Genomic DNA, 26,256 nt, shown 5'->3' on the forward strand with positions numbered 1-26,256 from the left:
TTCTGCTTCCCGAATTATAATTCATAAAATAATAAACCAGTGCCTTCATAAAATTTCACCTAAGTTTGATTTTGCATGTGCAATCTGCCATCTACTTAAGAAAGAACTCTGGAATTCAGAGAAATTTGTTATTGCCTACTGTTAAGAATCACAGAATTAAAAGTATCATTATTAAGTTCAATACCTTTAACTCACATGCTTAGAAACTGAAGGGTAAAGTCACATTAGGAAGTGTTTAGGGAGAATATTTTATAAAAGGCTTTGAGAGATGCCAAGAGAAATTTTATCTTAAGAATGAAAGTGAAGGAAAAGTTACACTGTTGGAATTTTAAAATGAAAATACTCAAGGCCCTATGTACTTTAACACCATCAAAATACAGAAATTTCTATAGAAAAGGGACTTTTACTCTATACACTTCTATATAGTAACATGAGATACTAACAGGTTAAGATTTGTGATATATGTGGGTAAAACAAAATAATATTTACTATTAATTTGTGTGATGTCGATCTAGAATTTAAAAGAAGGCTATTTTTGAAGACTCAATCCTAATTCAAGTAAAATTAGAATTTTTAAACATTGAGAAATGTGCAAAAGGAAATACCCTTCAAAAAAATCATTTTCACAAACTTGAGAAAAGCGATGACATAGTCATTAAAAAAGATGTTTTGTAGGAAAATAATCTATATGGTTGGAGGCTAAGAATAAAACATTAACAAGAGGAAATCCCCATACAGCCAGGTTGCTAACTACTTTTTTGCTTTTAGTGCCCTGTCCTTAAATTAAGAACACCAAAAGAAACCTTTTATACAAGTATGCTAACCATTGGAAATCTTGAGCATTGCCAACCAAACAAAATATGCCACAAAAGAAATGTTTTATGGCCTGAAGCAAATCCCCTGTATTTCCTGCTGCTTCTTAAATTATTTCTGCTTCTAAAATGGCATGAGTCACCAATGAAAGAAAGTCCTCAAGAGTCACCAACAAAAGAAAGTTTTCATGTTTTTTCGTGAAAACAAATAAGGGGAAAAGACTCAAGTATAGGGAAAATGAGGATACATATTAAGTAAAAATATATAGCAACAAAGGAGAGAAAAAGCGACAGAGAAAGTTTTTGCATTTCATCTGGTTTACTATTCTGGCATTTTGGTAGATATTTATCAATTCATTATGTCATTTTGGCATACTCAGTCCAAGACTGAAATACATTAATGTAAATAGATATTTAATAGTTCAACTATACATGCTTAAGTTTTCTATAATTGGGGAAAGCTGATACTATAAGCTTATCTGTATCATATATTTCATTTTTGCATATATGCAACTTAATTTTTAATTAAATTTCATAATAATAAAAAATGTGCATATGAGACAATACGAAGGTATAAAACATGCTCTAAAATGTGTTGAAAATAGCAGTGATTTGAGAAAAAAACAAGAAACAAATTATGTATGAGAGAGTAACATTGTACATTAGCATCAATGGACAAATATGCAGGGAATAGACAGTTTCCACATAAAGAAACAATGAGTCTGCTTATACAATTCAAATATCAATTATTACTGTCTATTCCACGAAATTTAGAATGAGGGAAAAGATCAGCAATGATTTTAAAATCCAGAAAGCTTGATAGAACCTGGAATCTGTAAAAGTCAGAAGACATAACATTGGTTTTGGAGCTCTGAGCTCTACCAGTCTTCCTAAGCACGTATCTTTGACAAAGTCCTTATCTTAGTCAAAGTTTATAATAGCAAAAGGATTTCTCCTTAAACTTGGGATGACTGATACATTATTATGTCTATTACTTCTTGATATACTATACCAAGCTGGTTTTCACATTTATATTTTGAATGTACCTTACATTTTTCCAAGTTTCAAAAACCTATTAGCGTTTTTATTTTTAAATATAAGGAGTGAATTTATTCAGCAGCTAGGACTTCTGAATTTAAATACCTTCAGTTAACGGTGACTTAAATAGTCTAATAGAGTGGAGTTGATAGTTTTTTAATATTAAGAAGATTTAAAAGTGCTTAAATATTACTGATGATTAAGACTTTAGACCACAGTGATTCTCAGCATACAAATTAATTTTGGTATCTATTTTTAAAATCAATGTTTTCTAAAGAATTATTATCTTTTGAATGATTTAAAGTGGTAAGCAGCAAATTACATATAGAATTTTGAGCCTAAAATGACACAAACATATAATTAATTTCTCTACAAATGTCTCTAAATTAAGTCACTTGTTTAAATACAGATATGTGTAGTAAGAAAGTTACAGGGCTAGTATGAGGCACATGATAAATGTAGTCATGAAAGAAAACAATTTTTAATTTAGTAGACTCTATCAATCTGAAAAACCATGAATATTTACTATTAATTCAGTATGCTGAAAACTAGATAAAAGTGAGAGTATATATAAAAAAAAAAGAGCAACATAAAACACTTACTATAATAGTATTAACATCAATCACAATTTCTATGATCATATACCTACATTTGAAATCATGAGTCCAATGGTAGTTTTACATTCCTAAGAAGAATATTAAAATAAACATTTATTTTGCTTTATAAAATACACATTAAAATACTGGAAAACCTTGGGCATATAGTCAAGGTCTTTATTCTGACAGCAAACTTTCAATATGATAAGAAGTACCATTAATGATATAGAAAGTTTTTGTATAGATCATCTTCAGAACCTTCTACTATTTCATGTAAATAAATGTAGCTTCTAGAAGTTATATAATTATACCTTTTCCATCCTATTACTCCTTAAAGAGTATAATCTTTACAGTTGTTTTTACTTTCTTTTACTATCACTTAGAATCTCCTAATGATTCAGCCCAGATCAGTATGGATTCATAGATTGCCTAGAAAATGTAATATATAGATAACTCCAAGGAGTTTATAGCCTTGTGTTTGGAGCAGACCAATGAAAAAATAATTTCCAAAAAACAAGGCAAATATTGTAGTGAAGATTTTTGGAGCAGGCCTATAGGAAAACCAGAAGTGGACTCCCTCAATCAACCCAGTATGGTATTTCAGGAAAGACTCCATGGTGGTAAAATTATAATAATAATTTTAAAAATAGACAAATAGATAGAACTCATGACTCATGAAAAAAATAGTTATGGAAATAGTAGGGAAACTCAACTTGAAGTATCAGTTTGTACAAAGCTGTCTACCAAAAATTCCAGTGGAACTCACTATTCTAATCATGTTACTGATCATGCCTTTGGTGGTGTTCTCACTACCACCTTTGGGCTTTGATATTTTACACCCAGCCCTTCTCCATTAGGTTCTGGAAAAAAATTAAGCCCTAATATCTCGACATCTATTATATGTCATAAAATAACTTCCCCCTTATGCATTCCATGTGAAATCAGCTATGTAGTATCCATGGGAAAATTGAGAAATGAATGACTCAATCATTTTCTGTAGGACTTTCTTCTTTCACAGAACCCTGATGGAGAATGGTTGCTTAACTTATACAATGAATTCTTATATTTAAATATTTTTACTTAAAATTTACATCTCCTATGAAGCTTTATATTTTCTCATGATGCTATTTTTTATATTTCTACAAATAGGTTTTGATCAAATATAAAAGGTATATGTCAAAATATATGTAAGGTACAATATATAAAATATTTTCATTCATTGCTAAAGAAGAGCTTGTGAAAAAAAATAGAATTACATATTTGGAGACCATCTAGCTCACTGATGCATTGCATATAGTCCATCTAGCTTAGTAATAGCATTTGATATCAAATTTCAAAATGAAAAATTAAAAAGTTGCCTTAATGCTGCTCTCAATTATGCCTAGATTTTGACATATTGGCACCTAGAAAAGATTATCATTTTCTCACTGACATTCCATAATGCAGATAATCTTTTTAAAAATTTTTTTTAAATGTTTTTATTTATTTTTGAGACAGAGAGAGGCAGAGCATGATCAGGGGAGGGGCAGAGAGAGAGGGAGACACAGAATCTGAAGCAGGCTCCCGGTTCTGAGCTGTCAGCACAGAGCCTGACGTGGAGCTCGAACTCACAGAGTGTGAGATCATGATCTGAGCTGAAGTCAGATGCTTAACCTATTGAGCCACCCAGGCACCCCACACAGATAATCAAATTTGTAGAAATAATGTACTCTTTCTCCCCAAAGGCTCAGCATGACTGTTTTTATGTTGAATGGAAAAAAGTTTCATATAAGCATTTTTACTTTTTGTGAATAGTCTTTTTCTAAAAAGTTGCCCCACCCTAACTTTGTCTTTCTCTAATCATTTCTTTCTGTTTGATCATTAAATACCCAATTTTATTTATTTTCCTTTTTTTTTTTTTTTCAACGTTTATTTATTTTTGGGACAGAGAGAGACAGAGCATGAACGGGGGAGGGGCAGAGAGAGAGGGAGACACAGAATCGGAAACAGGCTCCAGGCTCTGAGCCATCAGCCCAGAGCCCGACGCGGGGCTGGAACTCACAGACCGCGAGATGGTGACCTGGCTGAAGTCGGACGCTTAACCGACTGCGCCACCCAGGCGCCCCTTATTTTCCTTTTTGACAGCTAATTGTGTTTTTGGTGTATTTATGTTTTCCAAAGAGTTAATCCTTTTTATAACGCTGATTATTTGGTATTCATGTCAAAAGATAGTCAAAGTACCTAGTCTATGTTAATAAAATTTAAAAATATTAAATTAAGACGAAAAAGATGTGGAAGAATTCTTATAATCATAATTCAAACCTTACTATTTGAAACACTAAATTTGCACCTCTAGCACAAATTTTTAACATGCATGCCAAAATAATATTTAAATTTCTTCATGAAAGTATTTTATGAAATAGGACATGAAAATACCAATATCTGCCTGTGAAAATGGATTAGGGTGATACAAATGAAATACAAATAGGAAACTTTCAGCTTTACACAATCTGGGCTTTGTTATTTGTTACATATAATATTTTTTTTATTTTTTAATACAAAATTTATTGTCAAATTGGTTTCCATACAACACCCAGTGCTCATCCCAATAGGTGTCCTCCTCAATGCCCATCAACCCCTATCCTCTCCCCCTCTCTCCCTCCCGCCCCCACCATCAACCCTCAGTTTATTCTTAGTTTTTAAGAGTCTCTTACCGTTTGCTTCTTTCCCTCTGTGTAACTTTTGTTTTTCTCCCTTCCCCTCCCCCCATGGTCTTCTGTTAAGTTTTGAAATGCTACTAGTACATTGTTTGGTAAGATTCACTTCTATTTCCTCACTGATCCAAAGATCACGTATATTTGAAACCAAAAATATTCAAAATAATGCTTCTATGTTATTGTAGCTCTATCAGGTAAAGAAAAATGACAATTGGCCCTAGTAACATTGAGAAAGACAAATAGTAGGTCTTTGGAAACTCAGTGATAACAATTAAACTGTCCACATTTTAAAGGTACTGGAAAGTAAATTATCACCTACCTGTTGTATGTAAGGAAAAACAGCAGATTTTCATTCATATTTCTTTTTTGCTGAAGAGGCTTAATATTTACCTAATATTATAGGTTTTTAACATGTTTATATGCCATCTTTTGTGGGATTGAATTACTCATTCTATGATTAAAATCTAGTCCACATGTTGAACAGGAAAAACAAGGCCACATAATCATATATTACCTTTTTCAATATGCATCCTTTTCGATTCATGTCCCATATCATGACCAGCCAAATCTCCCTCTTTGGGCCCAGGGAGGACGTTTGGTGATAAACCCATCAGCATCTGGTTCATGGACAACCCATTCTGATGGACAGCTGTCAGGCCCGAAACAAAAGAACAAAGACAGAAACACCATAACACACAATGTTCAAACAAATTAATTAAATTCATTTGGACTCAAAAATAAATAAAATATGATGGTCTAAATTGGTATTATAATCTAACTCTAAGAATACTGAGAATTGGTAACCATGATAATCTTAAGAATAAGAAAAATAGTGGAAATGAAAACATTTTATCTTATTTTTATTTCACAAAGAATATAATATTTTTAATATCTGGAATACTTTTGAATGGCCATAACACTATGAGCACTAAAAGCTGTTAGCTTTCAACAAGATAAGGCACTGAAATAACTGTTTCAATATTCATATTCTATACTAGTCAATAAAACACAAGGTTTCATAGATACCAAAGTACTTCTTTAAAATTTGGATTTGAACTCAAACTTGAATATACAAGTGCCCAGTTAATATCTATTAAATGGCTGAATGAATAAAAATAATAATTGCTTTCTTGAAGTATTGATAGTACCCTGTAACTGCTGAAATAATAAAGTAGATAACAAAACACGCTTATGATTTTCAAAATCCAATAAATAGATTTCTCAATAAATTGCCCATGAAAATCCTAGTTGGATGAATACATATTCCATAAAAACTTACCTTCTCTGAAAAAATAAGATTTTTTTTGAAAATATCATAAAACTATATTAGGAATTATCATTTGGAAATCACCATAGCAATAATTGTGTGAAGGAAGAATCTTCAGCAGATGATTCTAAAACGAGTGGAGTGAAAGTTTAATGAAAAATATAATATCCATGTAGTCTTAGTATGTTTCCTCACAAGACTTATTATTGTTACTTATTACTTACAAAGGTTTTTTTTTTAAAAAAAGAGTAACTTTACAGCAGAGAAATCTAGTATTTACCACCTTAACCAAGAGATAGTTATGACAAGTATGGGAAAAAAAATGTCTCCTGGAATGATACACCAAGGGCATGCTATCATGCTTCTGTGATCCTTGCCAAGATTTCATAACTTAAGTCTAATCATGAGAAAACAAAAACATCCAATCTGAGGGAAGTTCTACAAAATAAATGGCCTATATTCTTTAAAAAATATCAAGACACTGAAAGACAAAAAAGACTGAGGAATGGCTCCAGATTAAAAGAGACTAAAGGAATATGACAAGCAATTGCAACACGTGATCCTGGGTTGGCTTTTGGACCAGTAAAGAAAATCTTTTGCTATTAAAAATACTAGTGAGAAAAAAAATAAAAATCAATAATAGTGGGAAAGTTGGTGAAATTTGAAAAAGATTTATAGTTTAGAGAATGGCACTATAATAATCTTAATTTCCTGATTTTGATCAATGCTCTGTGGTTGTGTAAGAGAAATTCCTTGTTTCTAGAACATAAACAATGATGTATGTGAGGTAAAGAATCATGATGTCCACGATAGGAACATTAAAGTGCCATTAGGCCAATATCTCTTTCAGAGACACTGATGATCGGGTGAATATGGGTAACGAGTGTGAAAGAATTTTTTGTATTATTTTTGAAATGTCTGTCTAATTTTCAAAAAACACATTAAAATATGCACATATGTGAACATGTATTTGCATATGTGTGTGTGCATGCATTTGTGTGCATGTGTACGTATTTCCATTTGGACAATCATGGTAGTCCAAGCATGCAAAAATTTCTCCCTTGTTCTATCAAGAATAAAAAAGAATACAATGATTAATTTAAAACATGAATGTATAACAAAATTATTTCAAATTGTTCCCTATCTGCCCATAATTTCCATTTAAGTGTCATGAAAAAATATTTTTCTTTCTCTAGGACAGTGCCTTTTCACTGACATCTTATAAAAGCATAAAAAATGAAATGAATATGCATCATAAAATCTAATGTCAGCACTGCACATAAGCAAACAGAAAATATTTTATATGAGAAATTGTTTTAACGAAACCAAACTTTGGGAATTAAAGTTTGCCAGCCCCAGCGAATGTCATTGATTTGGAATGGTTATCAAATGATATTTTCACTTTTATTAATACACAATGATTATCATCTCTTACAAAATTAGGGAAATATGTTCTAGACAGGCCAAATCAAGTATTCATATTTAGAATTATGTTGAACTATATAATTATCAATAATTAACTACTTTTTAAATAATTGTATTACATACAATTTAACCTAATATTTGTTATCTATCTCAATAATATTCATATTAAGGATTTCTGCTTTATGCAAACATTCTTTATGATTTATAAAGACACTTTGTAGCACATGTTTTTCCTATTATAAAAATATTCTCAACAACCAAATAACTTCAGTAAGTTATGTGTAATTAGATATAGTTCATACCACACACATGATTCCTTCAAATTAACTAAATCCTGGAAAGGATACAATGGATATTGATTCTGTCAACCGATATAGTCACTGTTAATATGTTCATTTTATTGGAAGAAAAGTATTAGATTCTTAACACAAAATACAGATACAAAATAACCAGTTCATTGAATGGTATTTTTAACTTTACTCTTGATTTTCTTGGTTAAATATCTAAAAACATTATCATGAAATACAATAGAGCCCCTGCCCTTTAGAATTTAATAATAATATCTGACAATGATATGCATCATTGACTTACTAATTCGATTCCTAAAATTTAAACAATTTAAAATTCTTCCATCCAGTGGTCATAAGAATGACAAAGCAATTTTTTTAAGTCTATCGTTTTGACTGTTACTTACTTTTATTTCTCTCTGTGGATATTTTTCTCAACACAGGGGTGAATTCTGAAAATGGATACATTTCAAGAACTGGTGGGGGGGGGAGGAGGGGACAAAGGAATAAAGTTGAATAATCCCTTAGCCATATACCTAGCCACTAGCTACCTGTGAGCTGGAGGTGTTTACTTCAGAAACTAATCTGGAAGGTTACTTTCTCTGTTTCATAGCTCAAATCTTTATGTGTGGCATCAAGGAGAGGGAGTTTATATCAGAACCTGTTAATGTAGTACCATACCTCATGATATTGCAAACTGGGAAACATAATTTTGAGAGATGGCTATTGCTACAGAGCTTCAGAACATGATACATCTGAGATCTATTTGGAATGAGGGCATTTTGATTAGAAAAGCCAGCTGCACCTAATAAAGTTTAAAATGGTGACAAGTAGAACTATGAGACCTACGGATTCTGTCAGAAGAGCTCTCGGTCCGTGCTGGGGAGCTGGACACGCTGCTGCTGCGGTGTGATGATGGGTGGCTGCCAGGCCTCCGGCCCTCCTCCAGAGAGGGTGCAGGCGAAGGGCTGTCCGGGACTCGCTCCTGGGGCACCGGGGGAAAGAATCCGGGGAGAGAAGAGGTAAATACATGGGAACTTGACTTCCTTCGCGAGTGTTGATTTTCGTTAATGCAGTACTGTAGAAATGCAAAGGAAATAAATTCATCCTTCGCTGACATTTTAACCTTTCATTTGAACAAAGCCAAAGTAGGGAAAGACGAGTTAGCAAACTGGTTCTACAGGCAAGCAGATCCACAGATGCCAATCCCCTCTTTGGATAAAAAAGGAGCCCAAGAAGGCAATCCTTTCATTTTTATTTTTTTAAGCTTACTTACTCATTAAGTGGGGGAGAGAGAGAGAGAGAGAGAGAGAGGAAGAGGAGGGACACAGAGAGAGGAAGAGAGATAATCCTAAGCAGGCTCCACACTGTCAGCATGGAGCCCAACATGGGGCTCCACCCCATGACCCCCGTGATCATGACCTGAGCCTAAATCAAGAGTCCGATGCTTAAAAGACTCAGCCACCCAGGTGCCCCAGAAGACAACCATTTCAGAGCCTATTAGACAACACAAAATAACAGAACAAAGCAGGTTTCAATTCTAGACAATTATCAATTTAAAGAAATCCCTAATCCTATTGCTTCAGCAGTGTCTAAGGATCATTTAGCACACAAATTATCAATGTGACAGACCATAATAACAATACCAGAGGAGTTATCCACAGCTATTTCATCATGGCACTGCTCTGGACACACTTGGATGGTCACATTTTAAGGCATCATAGAAATCGATTATTATTTAACATTGGAATAATTTTGTTTGATTCAAATAATTTTCAGACTACCCCCTTCTCTTAGCTCCAATTCAACCACATATATGTATTAGGGGAAATTCATGAAATACATATTAGTTGTAGCCCAGGGAAACTTGGTATTGTATTTCCTGATACTATTTTGTTAACACATTTGTCCCATTCCATATCTCCCCTGCCAAGCCCTGAACCTTCCCCCTTAAACTAATGTGCAAATATATCATATAACTGCCTCCAATGAACTATTATGGTATTACAGATTAAATAAGATACCTACTTATTAACATTTTCTTCTTTGAGCAGTAATATATTTATACCTTCAGACATCAAGGCACATAGGCCTTGAGGAACTGTCTTTTCCATAATTAATAAATATTTGGTTAAAAGCAAACTACATATGTAATAAATAAAAATAAATAAATAAATACATAAATAAATACATAAATACTTATTCAGGTGCAAAAATGCAAATATTAAAAGAGCAGGCTTTAAAAAATATAAAAGAAAAAAAAGTTCTAAAATATAACTAACTTGTGAGAGGTCAACTGACCAGTGAGATGAGGGTCATGCATATCTTTGGTCTCAGAGGCCCCATTGGTCTGGTCAGATTCCCATTAGGATGGTTCCCATTCCTGCTTTGCATTAGAATCACCTGGGAAGTTCTTAAACATGCCTATGTCTGGGCTTTGCTCCCAGAGATTCTGGCTTACTGAGGATTAGGGGATGAATTGTGTCCCCAAAAAGAGTGCAGTCCTGATCCCCAGTACCTAAGAATGTGACTTCATTTGCAAAGAAGTTTTTTTGCAGCTGTAATTAGTTAAAATGAGGTCATACAGGAGTAGGGTGGGCTTTTAATCCAACATGACCCGTGTCCTTACAAGAAGACATTGTGAAGAAATGAGAGAAAATGTCCTATGAATAGAGAGGCAGAATTGGGCTTTAGAACTGAGTTACTAAGAATGCCAAGGATTTCCAGCAACCACCAGAAGCTATGGAGAGACAAGGAATAATTCTACCTAGATCTCAGAGGAAGCACGGCAATGCTGACATCTTGATTGCAGACTTCGGGCCTCTAGAATGTGAAAGTATACATTTCTGTTGTTTTAAACCACCCAGTTGATGGTGCTTTGATACAGCAGCTATATACACTGAATCAGAAGTAGAGCCCAGACATCAGTATATTTTTAAGACTTCAGGTGATTTTAATGTGCATTTAAAAGTGAGCACTGCTGGTCTCATTCCTGCTTAATTTTTCAGTCCTGAACATTGTTGATAAACATCTTCCACATATATGCGAAGTCTTAATTTTTGAAAAAGCATGACAAAGAAAACGAAAATAACCAGAAAAAATGACCAAGCCCTCTTCCAAAATTCATGCCTAAACCAGTTTCCCATTATATATATTCCATGTAATAAAAGAAGTAGTCCCATAAGAAACTTCATGACCAAAGATTTGAGAGGTCTCTCAATACTGTAGCCAAAACAAAGGAAAAGAGAAACAACAACAACAACAACAACAACAACAACAACAACAACAACTAAAATCTTTCAAGAGTTTCAATGCATATTAGAATCTTGTTGTAAAGATAACATTTTGAACTTTAGGAGCTTTTGGACTAATCTAAAGTGTGTGGGTTGGTTTCTGTAAAGGACAATTAAAACCTCCCACAGGAGAGATGTAGTATCAATATTATATAACACTAGCCCTTTACCTTAATTGATTAGAGGTTAAGTGCTCTATTTTCTACAAACAGCAAAACTGGTATGTAGGTAAATGTAAACCTGACACAATATATTGTCCTACCCGAGTCATGTGGGGTTGCATTTGAAAGACCGAAAATAAGCAAATGAGAGAGAGAAGTGGGGCAGAAGAGAGGAAAGAGGAAGACATAACCCCTCAATATTAATATTTACAATTAACTTGTTTAGGGAAGTTTATGACACATCATACATTTGTTATACTAAGGGATACCGATATAAGATGGTATCCAACTGTGCAATTTGGAGGTGAAAATATTTTGGAATTGGGGCACCTGGGTGGCTCAGCCAGTTAAGCGTCTGACTTCTGCTCAGGTCATGATCGCACAGCTTGTAAGTTTGAGCCCCGCATCAGGCTCTGTGCTGACAGCTCAGCATCTGGAGCCTGCTTTGGATTCTGTGTCTCCCATTCTCTCTGCCCCTCTCTCTGTCTCAAAAATAAATAATAAACCATTAAAAAAAATTCAAACTATTTTAAAATCTATGTCTCAAATAACACAAAAATGAACATATCAGTTATTTTTCCAAACTAAAAAAATCAAAGAAGGTATACTTCTAAATGACCTGAGGTCTTTAGTCCACACGGCAAACAAATAACCTAAGTTTCTAAAAAACAAAAAGATACATCGTTTAAAAGAATAGAAAATAAACGTTGAAAAAAAAATTTAAAAGAATAGAGAATTCATAACTGGATGCTGAAAGTTACTTCCTATCTTCTATTTGCAATTATAAATCCTTTTCTTTTTAACATTCACTCCTACCCTAAATTATGAAGCAAACTATACATTTATTACGTGTCCAGTTTAATGAGTTCTGTCAAGATCTAGAACATTCCCATAACCCCAGAAAGATTTCTCATGCCCTTTTCCAATCAATTCCTCTGATTCTCATAAACAACTACTTTCTGAATTCTATCACTGTAGAGTAGATTTTCTGGTTCTAGAATCTCATAAAAATGAAATCATATAGTAAATTCTTTGTTTCTGGCTTCTTCACAACAAAATGGTCTTTGAGATTCATCCCTGATATTGCATGTGTCATTAATTTACTCTTTTCTACTGTTGAATATATTCAACTGCACAAATATCCCACAATTTGTTACCCTCTCCCCTCCCCCAAATGGCAATAAGGTCATGTACTTAACTGCTTGAAACAACACTGTACTTAATGTGTCTTTCCAGTACCTATTCAGATATATCTTGGAAAAAGCATTCTTAATCCTTTATGTATAATACAGTATACAATTCATGTATAGTCTGTATAAATGTATTAATAAGTTATGCTACAGCTAACTGCATAAATGACCAGAGATACACTAAAAGGAGTCTAATCTTGATTTCTAAGAATTCTAATAAAGAGAACACAAATTTGTCTAGACTTTAAAGGTCAATTCCTCATACATCTGGCTCTCACACACAAAAGTACAGGGTATGTATTTGAAAAAGAACAGTATATATATATACATGGGTGTGTGTATATATATATGTACATATATATATACTGAACAAAATGTTTATATATAAACATTATATATTATCATTATATAATATAATATAATATTCTATAATACATTAATATATAATAATATACATATTATCATTATATATTATAATGTATAATAATATCATTATATATTATCCTTATATATATAAACATTATAATATATATGTATATATTATGTTTGTTTATTTATTTATTTATTTATTTATTTATTTATTTATTTAGAGAGCTAATGGGAGAGGGGCAGAGAGGCAGACAGAATCCCAGGCAGGCTCCACACTGCCAGCGCAGAACCTGATACAGGGCTCGAACTCATGAACCATGAGATGGTGACCTGAGCTGAAATCAAGAGTCAGATGCTTAACTGACTAAGCCACCCAGGCACCCCAAGAACACTCTATATTTTTCTTTGCTGAAACTAAAATTTTATAAACTAACCATTCTATTTTCTTCAAAAAGTCACTTTGACAATGTTAATTCATCAATATATTTTAATATTTCTCATAATAATTATGTAAGTGATCATATATGCAGTGGCACATGTTTGGATGCACAGAGATAAAGTGCAATCTTGAAATAAATCATTCCCTCTAAAGTCATTTTGCAAGTCTGAGTTTCCTGTCATAATAGATTTCTTACTGGTGCTAATGGAAAGCATGAGAAACTGATTTTTTCCTGAGATATTTAACTCATAAAATACTTAAACACTTAATGCATAAAATTTTGGCAACAATAATTATGCCATTAAAAACAATTATTTATTTTATTTTCCACATAAGTATAAAAATTATTTCATTAGTCAACATATTTAACTGTCAAAGCTTTCCTTGATATTCCTTTCATTCATGCATTATTCACTTATTCATTTATACATTCAAAATACTCTAAACATCATATACTAGACGAGGTAAAAAATAAACTGGATTTAAATCTAATGTAAAATACACCTTAAAAGCATAATTGAAGGCTTAGAAAATGTAGGTGAAATTGTATTTAATTTAGCTTTAGCTTATTTTTACTTTAATTATAATTGTTTCTCTAAGAACAAAGGATACAAAGACAATACTTAATACTTTGATTTAAAGAAAATATTTTAATTTATGCAAATTTTTATTATTTAAAAGCTAAGTATTCAATTGAAACTTTCTGTAAATTGAGACACAACATATTCAGTCATTTCACTTAATGTATAATTTCAATCTTTGGAACATGATGTATTGTTCTTTGAAGAATTTCATTAAAGTAAAATCCACTGAGCAAGTAAGATTTGAATACATTGTTGCACAATAAATTAATTTATTTCAACAGCTTAATTCTTTTATCATATTTATATGCTTGCCTTTCCAGAGTATGCTATAAGATGGAGAATAATGGAGACAGTAAAGAATTGCTTAGGAGAGAATCTCATAATTATTACTGAAACAAAATAGATAATGAGTTTTATTCAGACATAATAAGAAAGAAGCAGTTCAATGTCTATAGGAAAACTATGTAAACTGGATTTATCATTTCATTTGTGTAATACCCTTTAACCTCCAAGATGGGCCTGAAGTAGGACAAAGAGGAAGAATATTTAATTTAATACTTCAACACGCTGCTTTATAGTCCTACATCATAACTCCACCAATCAATAAAACACAATCCTTTGCAATGTTCCATCTTTATAAAACCAGCCACAATAATAAATGAGAATTTAAGAGGAATACCCTCTCACACACACAAAAAAAGGTCATACTAATAAACTAATGGTAGCAGAATAACAATAAAGAAAAAGCTGCATTTATTGTTTCTGGGTAGAGCAAGAATTATTAGTCTCCAAGATAATTCAGAATCAAAGGTGGAATTCAAAAGAGTGTATTCCAAAATTCTAAAACAAAAAGTATAAAATGCTCAGTATTACACATGGGGCAATTGAATATTTAAAAATTACATTACCACAGCTGCCTCCTGTCTATCACAAAATGCATTCTATTTTATCAGCTGAAAATATTTTCTTAATGTAAGTCTAAATAATCACAACCCACTCACAATTCATTTCTCTAAAGGATTATTTCATTTAGCTTCATGTTGCTCCCTTTTTAATGATCTGGATTTTCATATGTTTATCAGTTAGAGATTCCATCACTGAATACGTTATAGAAGTGGAGAGAGGATAGTTCTAACATTAAATGTTATCATGATATAACTTTTAACTTACAAAATTGAAGTTGACTAGCACTTTATAACCCAAACTCCTGAGATTTAAGACAACTCAGACCTATTCATTTATTCAAAGAACATTTACTGAACATCTAATATGTGCCAGTGTCCTAGGCTCTGGTCTTATATATACAACTAAGCAGAACTGATGAAAATCCTTTCCCTCATGGAGCGTGTATCTTAAGCGGTAAATGTTGTTAGTGGAGTCCAGAACCATATATGCACAGTGATGAAGTGTGACATGTAAATTTCCTTGCTCTGGAAAAATTATCAGACAAAATAAATAGTAGAAATAGGATTCTGGATTCAGGAAAAAAATGTTTCAAAGTAGTTCAGGAAGACACAGTAAACAATGCTAATATACTTGCAGCTGGTCTCTACCTTCTGTCTGTCAGGCAGACACCACCAAAATTCCGTGACTCAGAATTCTAAATTGAGGTTCCAAGGAATATTTACATAGCTCTTTTTGTTTGTTTTTGTGATGATACACAAGAAATAATGTTTCTAAATGTAAAACTGGTAGAACCCATGAGTGTAATCATAAACAACTTAGTTTTATTCCACTGTCTCTTCGAACTTTTTCAGTGGTGGTAGGGGACTATATGTCTTCCCTCATCTGCATGAAAATTCAGGTATCCTCATAATTTCAGATTACTATTTTTTAATATATAAAGTCCTACAGTTACTTCAAACAACCACATATAGTCTTGGCTCAGGGACTATAATCCATCCCTATGTAATAATAAATGCTATCATCTTAATCAAAAGATAGGACTTCCTCTTTTCACACACCAAGGAAGGGGAACAGAGGGAGGAGAGAAAGAGAAAAAAGGTAAGTTTCTGACTTGGCCGTCGCTGCCATTCATTAACTGGCATCATTCTCTCTGTGTATGACAAATGTTTAAACCCAATTTTTATCCAGTTAAGGCACTGTGTATGTTGTTAGAGGCCACCACCACACTGAATTGGTCCTATGCAGTTCCGTAAGGGTGTCATTCATCTCTAGGTTCCTCAGTCCCCTAAATGTCCTACATAGTTAAGTATGGATGCTTGATTTAAGTTGAGTTTGCAGTGAGACTTCTTCATAGATGGTGTTGCATGCCTCCATCAGAAACACATAACGTCTGCTTGGCTGCATTTTATGATGCCAGCCCCCACTGATGATCATGGTCTAGACTCCACTTCATTAGCACTGGTAATTTGGTGACATTCCAACTATACCATTCCTTATTCATTTTTTTGGCCAGAAGATTTAGATGAACAGAAAAGCTCCCCTAGTGAATTAATGATGATCCCTAGGAACAGTCTGTATGGAAAAGTCAGGAAAATGCTTGATTTCACCCCTTTATCCTTTGCTTTTGTCCTTTAAAAGAATCAATTCCCTAGAATTCAAAGGTGAACCATGAATTTATTTTTTAGCATTATTACAAACGTATTGATTTAAACATATACGATTTATTTAAATACATTGATGTAGGGTATATTTAGTGGTGGTTGTGTTTTAATACTTTTGTTGTAAGCATCTTCTTCACATTTAATATCAACACCCAAATAAACATTAAGAGAATGTACTTAACTATTTCTCTAAGTCCAAGTAAAAATTATATGAAATCGTTTTTTGTGTGTGAAAAAATGTCTAAAAGTAATGCCTAGCGTTATTTATGATTGCCCCAAAATAAGCTATTCTATACCTAAACAAACATGGGGGACATGACATTGCTCTAGTATTTTCATGTACTTTGAGAATAAGGTCATTCTGGTTCTAGTTTTTATAATATTTAAACATTTTAAACTTTCATGCACATAAAGTCCTATTTACTAATATAGTTATTTAAGGACCTGCTTTAAAGGAAATTATCAGGGATCAAAATTTTACTTGAATTTAAGTTTTTTCAATCTTTAATTCTTTAAATGAGAATGTCATAAAGTGTCTCTGCTTATCTCTCTCTCTCTCTCTCTCTCTCTACCTTTCTTTCACACACATATACACACACATATAGTCAAGAGGAGTCAATGGTCAGTGGAGAAAACTAACAAATTTAAATCATATTCCTTGTCCTCAGAAACCTCCGTAATGTAGCATGAGAGAAAGATGTTTATTCAAAGATGTAGAATAATTTGAATGTTGCCAAATTTCTCAATCTCAATTCTATACTATCCCTGAAAAAAATTAAATCTGAAAAAAAAAATGCATTTAAAAATTAGCTTTCTATACCAATGCACTGCAGAATTCCCCCAAAGTAAAATGCAGCACTTTTGTCAGGTGAAGAAGCCTGCACAAGAAAGAGAGAAATTCTTACTATACAATTATGACTCTATTTCAAAAGCTTGACACGAATCTCTTATAAGATTCTAGAACTTATTTTTAAACAAATGATTGTGAATATTTTGGGAGAAAATAATGGGAGAAGACAATGTCAGTGTACAAAAACTTTGAAAGATGTTGTAAACACTAATGTAATCAGTATGGCGACCTGAATAAGTAAAGGGGTCATTAGCCCCATTGTACAGAAAAGCAAACAAAGAGATATTAAGTAACTTGTCTGAGGTCACATGACTAAGAAGTAGTAGAAATGGAATATAAACCCAAGAATTCTTCCACCATAATCTATGTTTTAAACCACTAAAATACACTGCTTTTCTTTTTTTCATTTTTTTTTCAACAAGAACCATTTTTTCTAAGTCCTTATGATATCATTGTGAATTTATTAAATAAAATGTGAGAAAAATATTGATTCATTCAGGGAGATTTGGGGTTACTTGATGAATGATACCTAAAGAGAATCAATTAGTAGAACATTTCAGCCTATTAGGAATTCTCTAATGACAAGAGGAATTGATCTCTTGATTTATACTGTTTATTTTCCTCAGTGATTTAAAGTAATACAAGTAATATATCCTTTTACAATTTGGAAATGATACAAGGATTGTATAAATAGTATGAGAGTTTAGAATGTTAATACTCAAAAGTATCTAAAGAATAGGCTTCAAGTTATGAAATGAATAACTCACAGAATAAAAGGCACAGCATAGGGAATACAGTCAATGATATTGTAATAGTGTTGTATGGTGACAGAGGGTAGCTACACTTATGGTGATTATAGCCTAATGTATACAGAAGTTGAATCACCATGTTGTACTGAAACTCGTATAACATTGTGTGTCAACTATGCTTAAATTAAAAAAGTTAAGTATCTAAAGAGCCTAAATCAGTGGACTGGGAAATACACTTAATATGGATAAATGCAAATTCCTAGTAAAAGTAAAAAAATAATTGGCTTAGTACAATTTCATGTTAAAAAGGCATGAAATGTACTGAGTCACACACACACACTCACAACAGTTTTGTGAATTCTGACTACATTTATAAGCTGTTGTCCACAACTGAGGTTTAGGTTAGTTCCAGCATCTCTTTACTAGCCAGTTCACTTCTAGAGTATTGTATGGAAAGGACTGGGGTAAAGAGGGTGATTTTTCAAAAAAGGTCAACCAAGAAGCTTGATGAGGAATGGTCAAAAGAAGTTAGAATATTGTGTCTGGAGGAAAGAAACACTATAGTTACTACAGCAGAGGATTTATCTATTTAAATGGCTAGGACACAGAATTAGTAGACCTTTTATCTTCCAGGAGAACATAATAAACTTGAGGTAGAAGCTAATGAAGACCCTCTCCATTCTTGAGTTTGCTGAAAATAGAACAGGCTTTCCACAAAAGCTGAGCTATATAAAAATGGGTAGGGAGGATGCAAAAATTATTTTGCCACTGTAGGGAAAGCTGGATTATATAACGTCTGACGGCTCAAGTCTATGTCTCTTCATTCATAACATTCATAGAACATTAAACAGTAAAAATATATGATTCTCAATGATACATAATAGACTAATACAGAGCCCATAATAATTTAATATATACTTACAGGCAATTGGCTATTAGGGATTCAAATTAGAATTATTGTCTAAACAGTATATGCCCATTTCCTCCTCAAAGTTATCTTACTAAATTATTTCCAGTAGTCCAAACCAATCAGCCGGAGAAAGTCTAGATTTAATACTTTGGCAGACTCCATCATGAAGGCTTCTTTTAAAGCAAATAACAATGATACAATGGTACTGTCTTCATCTCTGTAATTTTCTTTTCCTCATTTCCTTTGATTTCTTTTATTTTTCAATGCCAAAACCCATGGCCCCATCATGTTTGAGAGTTTAGTTTGAGCCGCCGCAATTATCCACAGCCTAAGATTCACACGGGTATGAGTTCATTGTAGTTCTAATGCAGGTACCAGCATTTTTTTCTTTTTCTGTAAAGAGCCAGCTAGTCAATAGTTGATTCCACTCTGCTTTGTATGTGAAAGTAGCCATAGATGTTATAGAGAGAGAGTGTAGCTAATTCCCAAAGCCATTTTGTTTATAGACACTAAAATTTCAATTTGATACAATTGTCATGGGTCGTGAATGACTGTCTTCCTGTGATATGTTTCCTCACCCACTTTAAAGTATAAAACCATTCTTAACTCATAGTCCATGCAAGAACTGGAAGAAGGGTGAATTTTACCCATGGACGACGGCTTTTGGACCCTATTCCATTGCATGTACTGGTGTGGTGTGTACATTCTCATCAATAGGTTTATGAGAAAGTCTTTGGAACTCCTTTACCTCCTAGAAACAGGTAATGACAAAATGTTTTAAAAGTCTGTAACCCTGAGAGCATTGTTTTCACTTCCCTTCTGTCCTATAAATTCTTTTGCCATTCTCATGTAGGTTGTTTTCATTTTAATTCTTATCATTACTCTCAAAAAATGGAAATGGTACACTCCAGCACACGGGAAACGCCTCAACCTTCTATTTTCCCTTCAAAAGCTATTTCCCTTGTTTTATCATTCCTTCAGATGGGGTAAATCTTCTTGGTATTTAACATTTTGCTTTTAATCGGCCTTCATAATTAGAATCTTTTCAGGCAAACAAAGTTGCAAGCACTATTCTAATTGCCCACTTGGGTCCCATACTATTTAATGTGACATAGGAGTCAAACATTTTCTTTAGGGAAAATCAAACTTCCCCCAAATTAAGTTTAACTAATATATATCATGGGAGTTTACTAAACACTGCTTGTGCTATGAAGTCTTCTATATATAAATTTAGGCAGGTTTTTTATTAACTTGTTTTCCCTAATATTTGGAATTCTATAAAGAACCTATTCCTTACCCTTATCCTCCGAGGCTGTACTCTCGAATTTTCTCAGGTCTAATTTTTTTTTTTTTTACCAAAAACTGTTAGAATTATCTTATGCTTTTCTTGAAATATGGTTAGTCTCTATGATCTTTAACATCAAATTTAAAAATATATAGGTGGCCAGCCTGCAACGAAATGGGGCAATGGGCCCTTCCACACTTCCACGGTGGCCAATGGAGCGTCACTTTGATGTGTGCAGTTAAAACTACCAGCTTGTATTATTAGTGATAAATAATAATTTTTAAAACCATCAGGTTTTATTTTCTCTAATCATTCTTAATTAGAGCCATTGTTTCTTATTCAGCTATTATCACCATTTATATCACCACTGCTTTCAAAAGCCCAGAATTTCCTTTAGCCTATCCATAGCCAAGTTTCTGAAAATATTTGCCCCGAGAGACTAGAAAATGGGCTATCACTATATTGTAGGAGGTGTTGGCACACAGTTCAAGACACAGGGCTTTGTCACTTTTTTTTATTACCTTTTTGCATATTTCCTTCCTTTCTCCCTGTCTCCCTCCTCTCCATTCCTGACCTTAATTTAAGAAACCAAAGGAATGTTGCTGACTTTTCAATAATCTAGACTGTTTTCTAAAGGTGCCTTCCAGAGGAAACCCAACTGCTTCCTCCTACTTACCTAAATGTTGACAACCAAAGATTTAGTAAAGGAAGTTTCACTACTTAAGTATTCTGATTAACATTGGATACAACATACACTATTTAAAAAATATGTGTGTATTTAAAAGATAAAATAAATCAAGTTTTCTGATGTAATTAGAGTCTTCTGGATCCAGACATATGTAAGCTACCAGCTGATGTCCAAATTATCTACAGTTAATAACTAAGTCACCCATTATGATTTTAAACTGCTAAAATCTGTTCTTCTGCCATAGTTTTACTTTAACTATGATTCCGTATCTTGTCTAAATGAGGAACTACAAAATTCCCAGTTTTGAGAGTGAAAATTATATAATTATTATTATGAGGACGATTCTCTATAGTAATAATTACTAACTTTTTTAAAAAATGAGAGTAATCACATCCTATAACTAATCCTTAGTACCTTTTCATTTTTTTTTTTTAAATAGCTATCGAGTACAATGATAGGAACACTTAGCCTTTTTTCTTCAGCCAAAATCTCCCTCTAGGTCACTTCAGTGAGTGAAGCAATGAGAATGTTGAATTCTCAATAATAACTATTACTAAAAATGGTCATAAATGGAATTATGCAGTGACATCTTGATTAACAAATCCTTTGGTAACAAAGGAACCCTCTGAAAGTCACTCCGAATAAAGAGGAATTTTTAAAAGTTATCTTCTTGGTTCCTGGCTGATGACAATGTAGCATTCATTGGCATTCTCTCAGCTGAAGATTTTTAAGAAGTTGATCTCGGTTTTCTGTGATACATATATTTTTTTCCTGGTGAGGATACTTCAGAAAATGGTGAGGGACTAGTATACATCTTTGTTTATAGAGCCATTGTTATAAGAAAAATTGGTATTAGCATATTATTCAATGTATAATAGTAATGTATAAGTATGTATACAATGTATATATACATTGTATACTTGTACAATGTATAAGTAGTAACATGGCCTTTTAAAAAAAATGTATGGCATTACCTATCATTTTGGTATAACACGGAGCATTTTCACTGCTTAAAAATTCTTTGTACTCTCCCTATTCATCCCTGCCCCACTCCTTGGCAACCACTGATCTTTTTAGTATCTCCATAGCTTTGCCTTTTCTAAAAGGTCATTCACTTGGAATCATACAGTGTGCAGCCTTTTCAGCCTGGCTTCTTTCACTTACCAGTATACATTTAAGTTTCCTCCATGTCTTTTCATGACTTGATAATTCATTTCTTTTTAGTTCTGAATAATATTCCATTATATGGTGTCAAGCGTTTAGTTAAGCTACTCCAATAGTATTGCTGCCTAGGCATCCATTTTGTTTGGCCAACTGTCCTGGAGGGACTTTAAACTGACAAAAGCCCCCTCTTGCAAGCACATGCCCTAGATAACAGCCACAGAATCACAAGCAAATGTAAGCATGGAAGCCCTTAATAGGACTTCTTCAACAGCACTTGTGAATAAAGGTCTCCTCCTACATACGAGCCCGCTGGAGCTCACCAAAACTATGCTCTTCCGGTTTTAATTGCCCAATCTAGCCCTAGCCTGGGAATCTCGAAGCATTCTACCTTTGGGCCCTGACACAGGCATCTGTCCCAGATCCTGCCTTGTTCTCTCTGTACTCCACCTTGACCTCCCCATGTGGTCCTTCAAGATATATACCCTGAGGTATTTCCACCAGAACTCGTGAGTAATAAGGTTTTCTATTTCAATTTTTCTTATGGTTTGTGTTGGACCATGGCTCACCATCAGTCATCCCTATGTTCCACTTAACAAATGTTAATTTAGCAAAGTCATAACATATGGATATACCACTTCTTTTTTTTTTTAATATATGAAATTTATTGTCAAATTGGTTTCCATACAACACCCAGTGCTCATCCCAAAAGGTGCCCTCCTCAATATCCATCACGCACCCTCCCCTCTCTCCCACCCCCCATCAACCCTCAGTTTGTTCTCAGTTTTTACCAGTCTCTTATGCTTTGGCTCTCTCCCACTCTAACCTCTTTTTTTTTTTTTCCTTCCCCTCCCCCATGGGTTTCTGTTAAGTTTCTCAGGATCCACATAAGAGTGAAACCATATGGTATCTGTCTTTCTCTGTATGGCTTATTTCACTTAGCATCACACTCTCCAGTTCCATCCACGTTGCTACAAAAGGCCATATTTCATTTCTTCTCATTGCCACGTAGTATTCCATTGTGTATATAAACCACAATTTCTTTATCCATTCATCAGTTGATGGACATTTAGGCTCTTTCCATAATTTGGCTATTGTTGAGAGTGCTGCTATAAACATTGGGGTACAAGTGCCCCTATGCATCAGTACTCCTGTATCCCTTGGATAAATTCCTAGCAGTGCTATTGCTGGGTCATAGGGTAGGTCTATTTTTAATTTTCTGAGGAACCTCCACACTGCTTTCCAGAGCGGCTGCACCAGTTTGCATTCCCACCAACAGTGCAAGAGGGTTCCCGTTTCTCCACATCCTTTCCACCACTTCTTTTTAATCCTTTCACCTACTGAAAACATCTTGGTTGCTTCCAAGTTTGGGCAATTATTAAAAAAAAAAAAACTGCTATAAATATCCATGTGCAAGGTTTTGTGTAGACATAACTCTTCTACTTGTTTGGGTAAATACCAAGGAGCTGGCAAAATACATAATCCTGTGGTAGAAGTATGTTTAGCTGTGTAAGAAACCATAAAACTGCCTCCCAAAATGGCTATAGCATTTTATATACCTACCAGCAATGAATAATAATTGTTAACAGGACTTTTTATGTAAGGCATGCTCCAGAGGCCTCCTTAACTCAACTGTATTATATTCAGAAGAAAGAGGTAATGATTATGTCATATAAGGATAAGCATTAGTATCTTTTACTTAATAATGTATTTTATTTAATAAAATAATGTATTTTAATTAATAATGTATTCTGACAATTCATTTAAAGGAATTTTGTTTAAGTACATATTATAAAATAAATTAAAGGTACACATTTAAGGGTATACACATACCCTCACACACAAGGGGAAAAGAGAGAGAGAGAATTGTGCGTATATACACACACATGTGATCTTTGTATAACAATAGTGTTATCTTCAGATATAGTGTATTTTTGAATTTATAAAAAACATTCAATTTTATTATTTTGTTTAGTGTTTACACCTATACTGTATTACCTATTTTTTATATGTAGAATAGAATCAGAAAGATTGAGTCACATGCTCAAGGCAACATGGCAGAACAACAAATTTAACAACAAATCAGCAACTATTTCCTATACCTTAAAGCTCATAAACCCACACACACATACATTGACATGCATGCATTCATGCACACAGTCATAATTTATTGAATTTGAAATATATCAATTAATTTCCTACATCCATCTCTCTCTTAATAGATAAAAGACAAGGGCCCCTGGATGGCTTAGTTGGTTAAGCGCCTCACTCTGATTTTGGCTCAGGTCATGATCTCACAGATGTAAGATCAAGCCCTGCATCAGGCTCTGCCCATGGAGCCTGTTTGGGATTCTCTATCCATTCCTCTTTCTCTCTGCACCCTCTCCTGCTTGTACTTTTTCTCTCTCAAATAAATAAATAAACTTAAAACAACAGATACAACACGGAATTTAAGATTGGCCTAATCTAATACTGTACCCCTGGCTCTACCTGGTTCTAACTACTGTAAGTGATTTTTCTCACAATTTATTTACTGTCATCTGTTTTGAATTTAGAATTACTTGTGGAATAAAAAAATAGACTTAGAGGTAGTGGCCTAAGACGATGTTTGGCATAAGCCAAAACAGTCATGTAAGAAAACAATTACCTTAATAACAGACGTCTCAACTCTGGAAGGGGGACTCTGAACGTGAGCTGCTGCCGCCATATTTGCAATGGTGCTGAGATGGTTCATCTGGCTCATTGCCATGGTGACAGACGCTGGAGGTAGGCTGACGGGAATTAGAGGGTGGGGCATCATCATAAAAGGAAGTTCCAGTCCTATAAAAAATGCACAGATCTCATCATTGCTCTGTTCAAATAAAACTATGAAACGTAGTGTATCTCATTTATGAAAATGGTAAAGGGCATAAATCATTGAAAATTGAAGCATTAAAAAACGTTCTAATAATGATTGCCAAAGGAAAAATATTTGTCCTCTTTATATGCAACAATACCCACTCACCACTCAGGGAAACTAGCTTTGAAGCTAACCAGTTCGGTGCCATGTTTTATCACGTCACCATGCTCCATGCGTTTAATACAAATGGTCAATTCGTTGCTGCATTATTCTTCTGATCATTCTAATTCTTGCTTAAAATATGAGGGTTTTATTTAACATATCACAATCAGTTATCTAAATGTAGTATCTCTTCGTTATGTCCTACATTTTACAATATAATGATTGGACATTTTTTTCTGGGCAACTACCATTTTTAGTACTAAAAAATACCATTATAGAATTTGGCAGAAGGTGGCTCTGCTTAAGATGGCAGAGAGGTTGCCTAAGTGGAAGGCTGTTAGTTCCAGGCATGTGGGGGTGAGTAACAGAAGCCTGAGATCTCTGTGATGGGCAAGAGGACAGTGTTTGCTTATCCCAAGAACCATCACAGCTACTTGTGGGGAATGCACATAAGCAATTTAGATGCAACATTATTCCAAATCTTCTAATAATTTATTTGAAATGAGGTTTTAAAAAGTATATCACATTTCGAGTTGGCCAAGTGATTTCTTGGAAAATAACCTCAAGTAAGTCAATTTCCCCTAAACCATATATATTTTTTTGTTTTTCTTTTTCTTATATAGTTCCTCAATTAAAAAAAAATTCTACAATATTTATCTTTTTGAGTCTAATCTAGTTTGAATAACCAAATTAAGATAAAATGGTCTCTGTTATATACCTAGAGAATTAATTACTTCTTAGAAGTGAAGCCCACTGGTAGTTGTAGTTATTCTTGTATTAAATGATATTCTAGCCACCATTCAGAGTTAAAGTTCCTTAATTCCACCACAAATCCTAAACATGGAATTATTAAATGCCCAACTCATTTAGACACAGCACAAAGAGCCT

General features: G+C 33.5%; 1 protein-coding gene across 2 annotated transcripts in view; it reads right to left on the minus strand.

Moving 5' to 3' along the window:
* The window catches only part of DACH1 (dachshund family transcription factor 1), a 436,009-nt gene that overhangs the window by 109,657 nt on the left and 300,096 nt on the right, over positions 1 to 26,256 (minus strand). The window contains exons 4-7 of one of the 2 annotated variants that reach the window (XM_045478710.1): positions 25,015 to 25,187; positions 8,971 to 9,106; positions 8,529 to 8,573; positions 5,657 to 5,791 (exon numbers count right to left, since the gene is read on the minus strand). In XM_045478710.1, the coding sequence (XP_045334666.1) occupies positions 5,657 to 5,791; positions 8,529 to 8,573; positions 8,971 to 9,106; positions 25,015 to 25,187 (489 nt within the window). The remainder of the gene's footprint in view (positions 1 to 5,656; positions 5,792 to 8,528; positions 8,574 to 8,970; positions 9,107 to 25,014; positions 25,188 to 26,256) is intronic. The other variant, XM_045478718.1, reaches the window with a different exon arrangement.

Source organism: Leopardus geoffroyi, chromosome A1 (assembly GCF_018350155.1).
Source record: "Leopardus geoffroyi isolate Oge1 chromosome A1, O.geoffroyi_Oge1_pat1.0, whole genome shotgun sequence".
Classification (NCBI taxonomy): Eukaryota; Metazoa; Chordata; class Mammalia; order Carnivora; family Felidae; genus Leopardus; species Leopardus geoffroyi.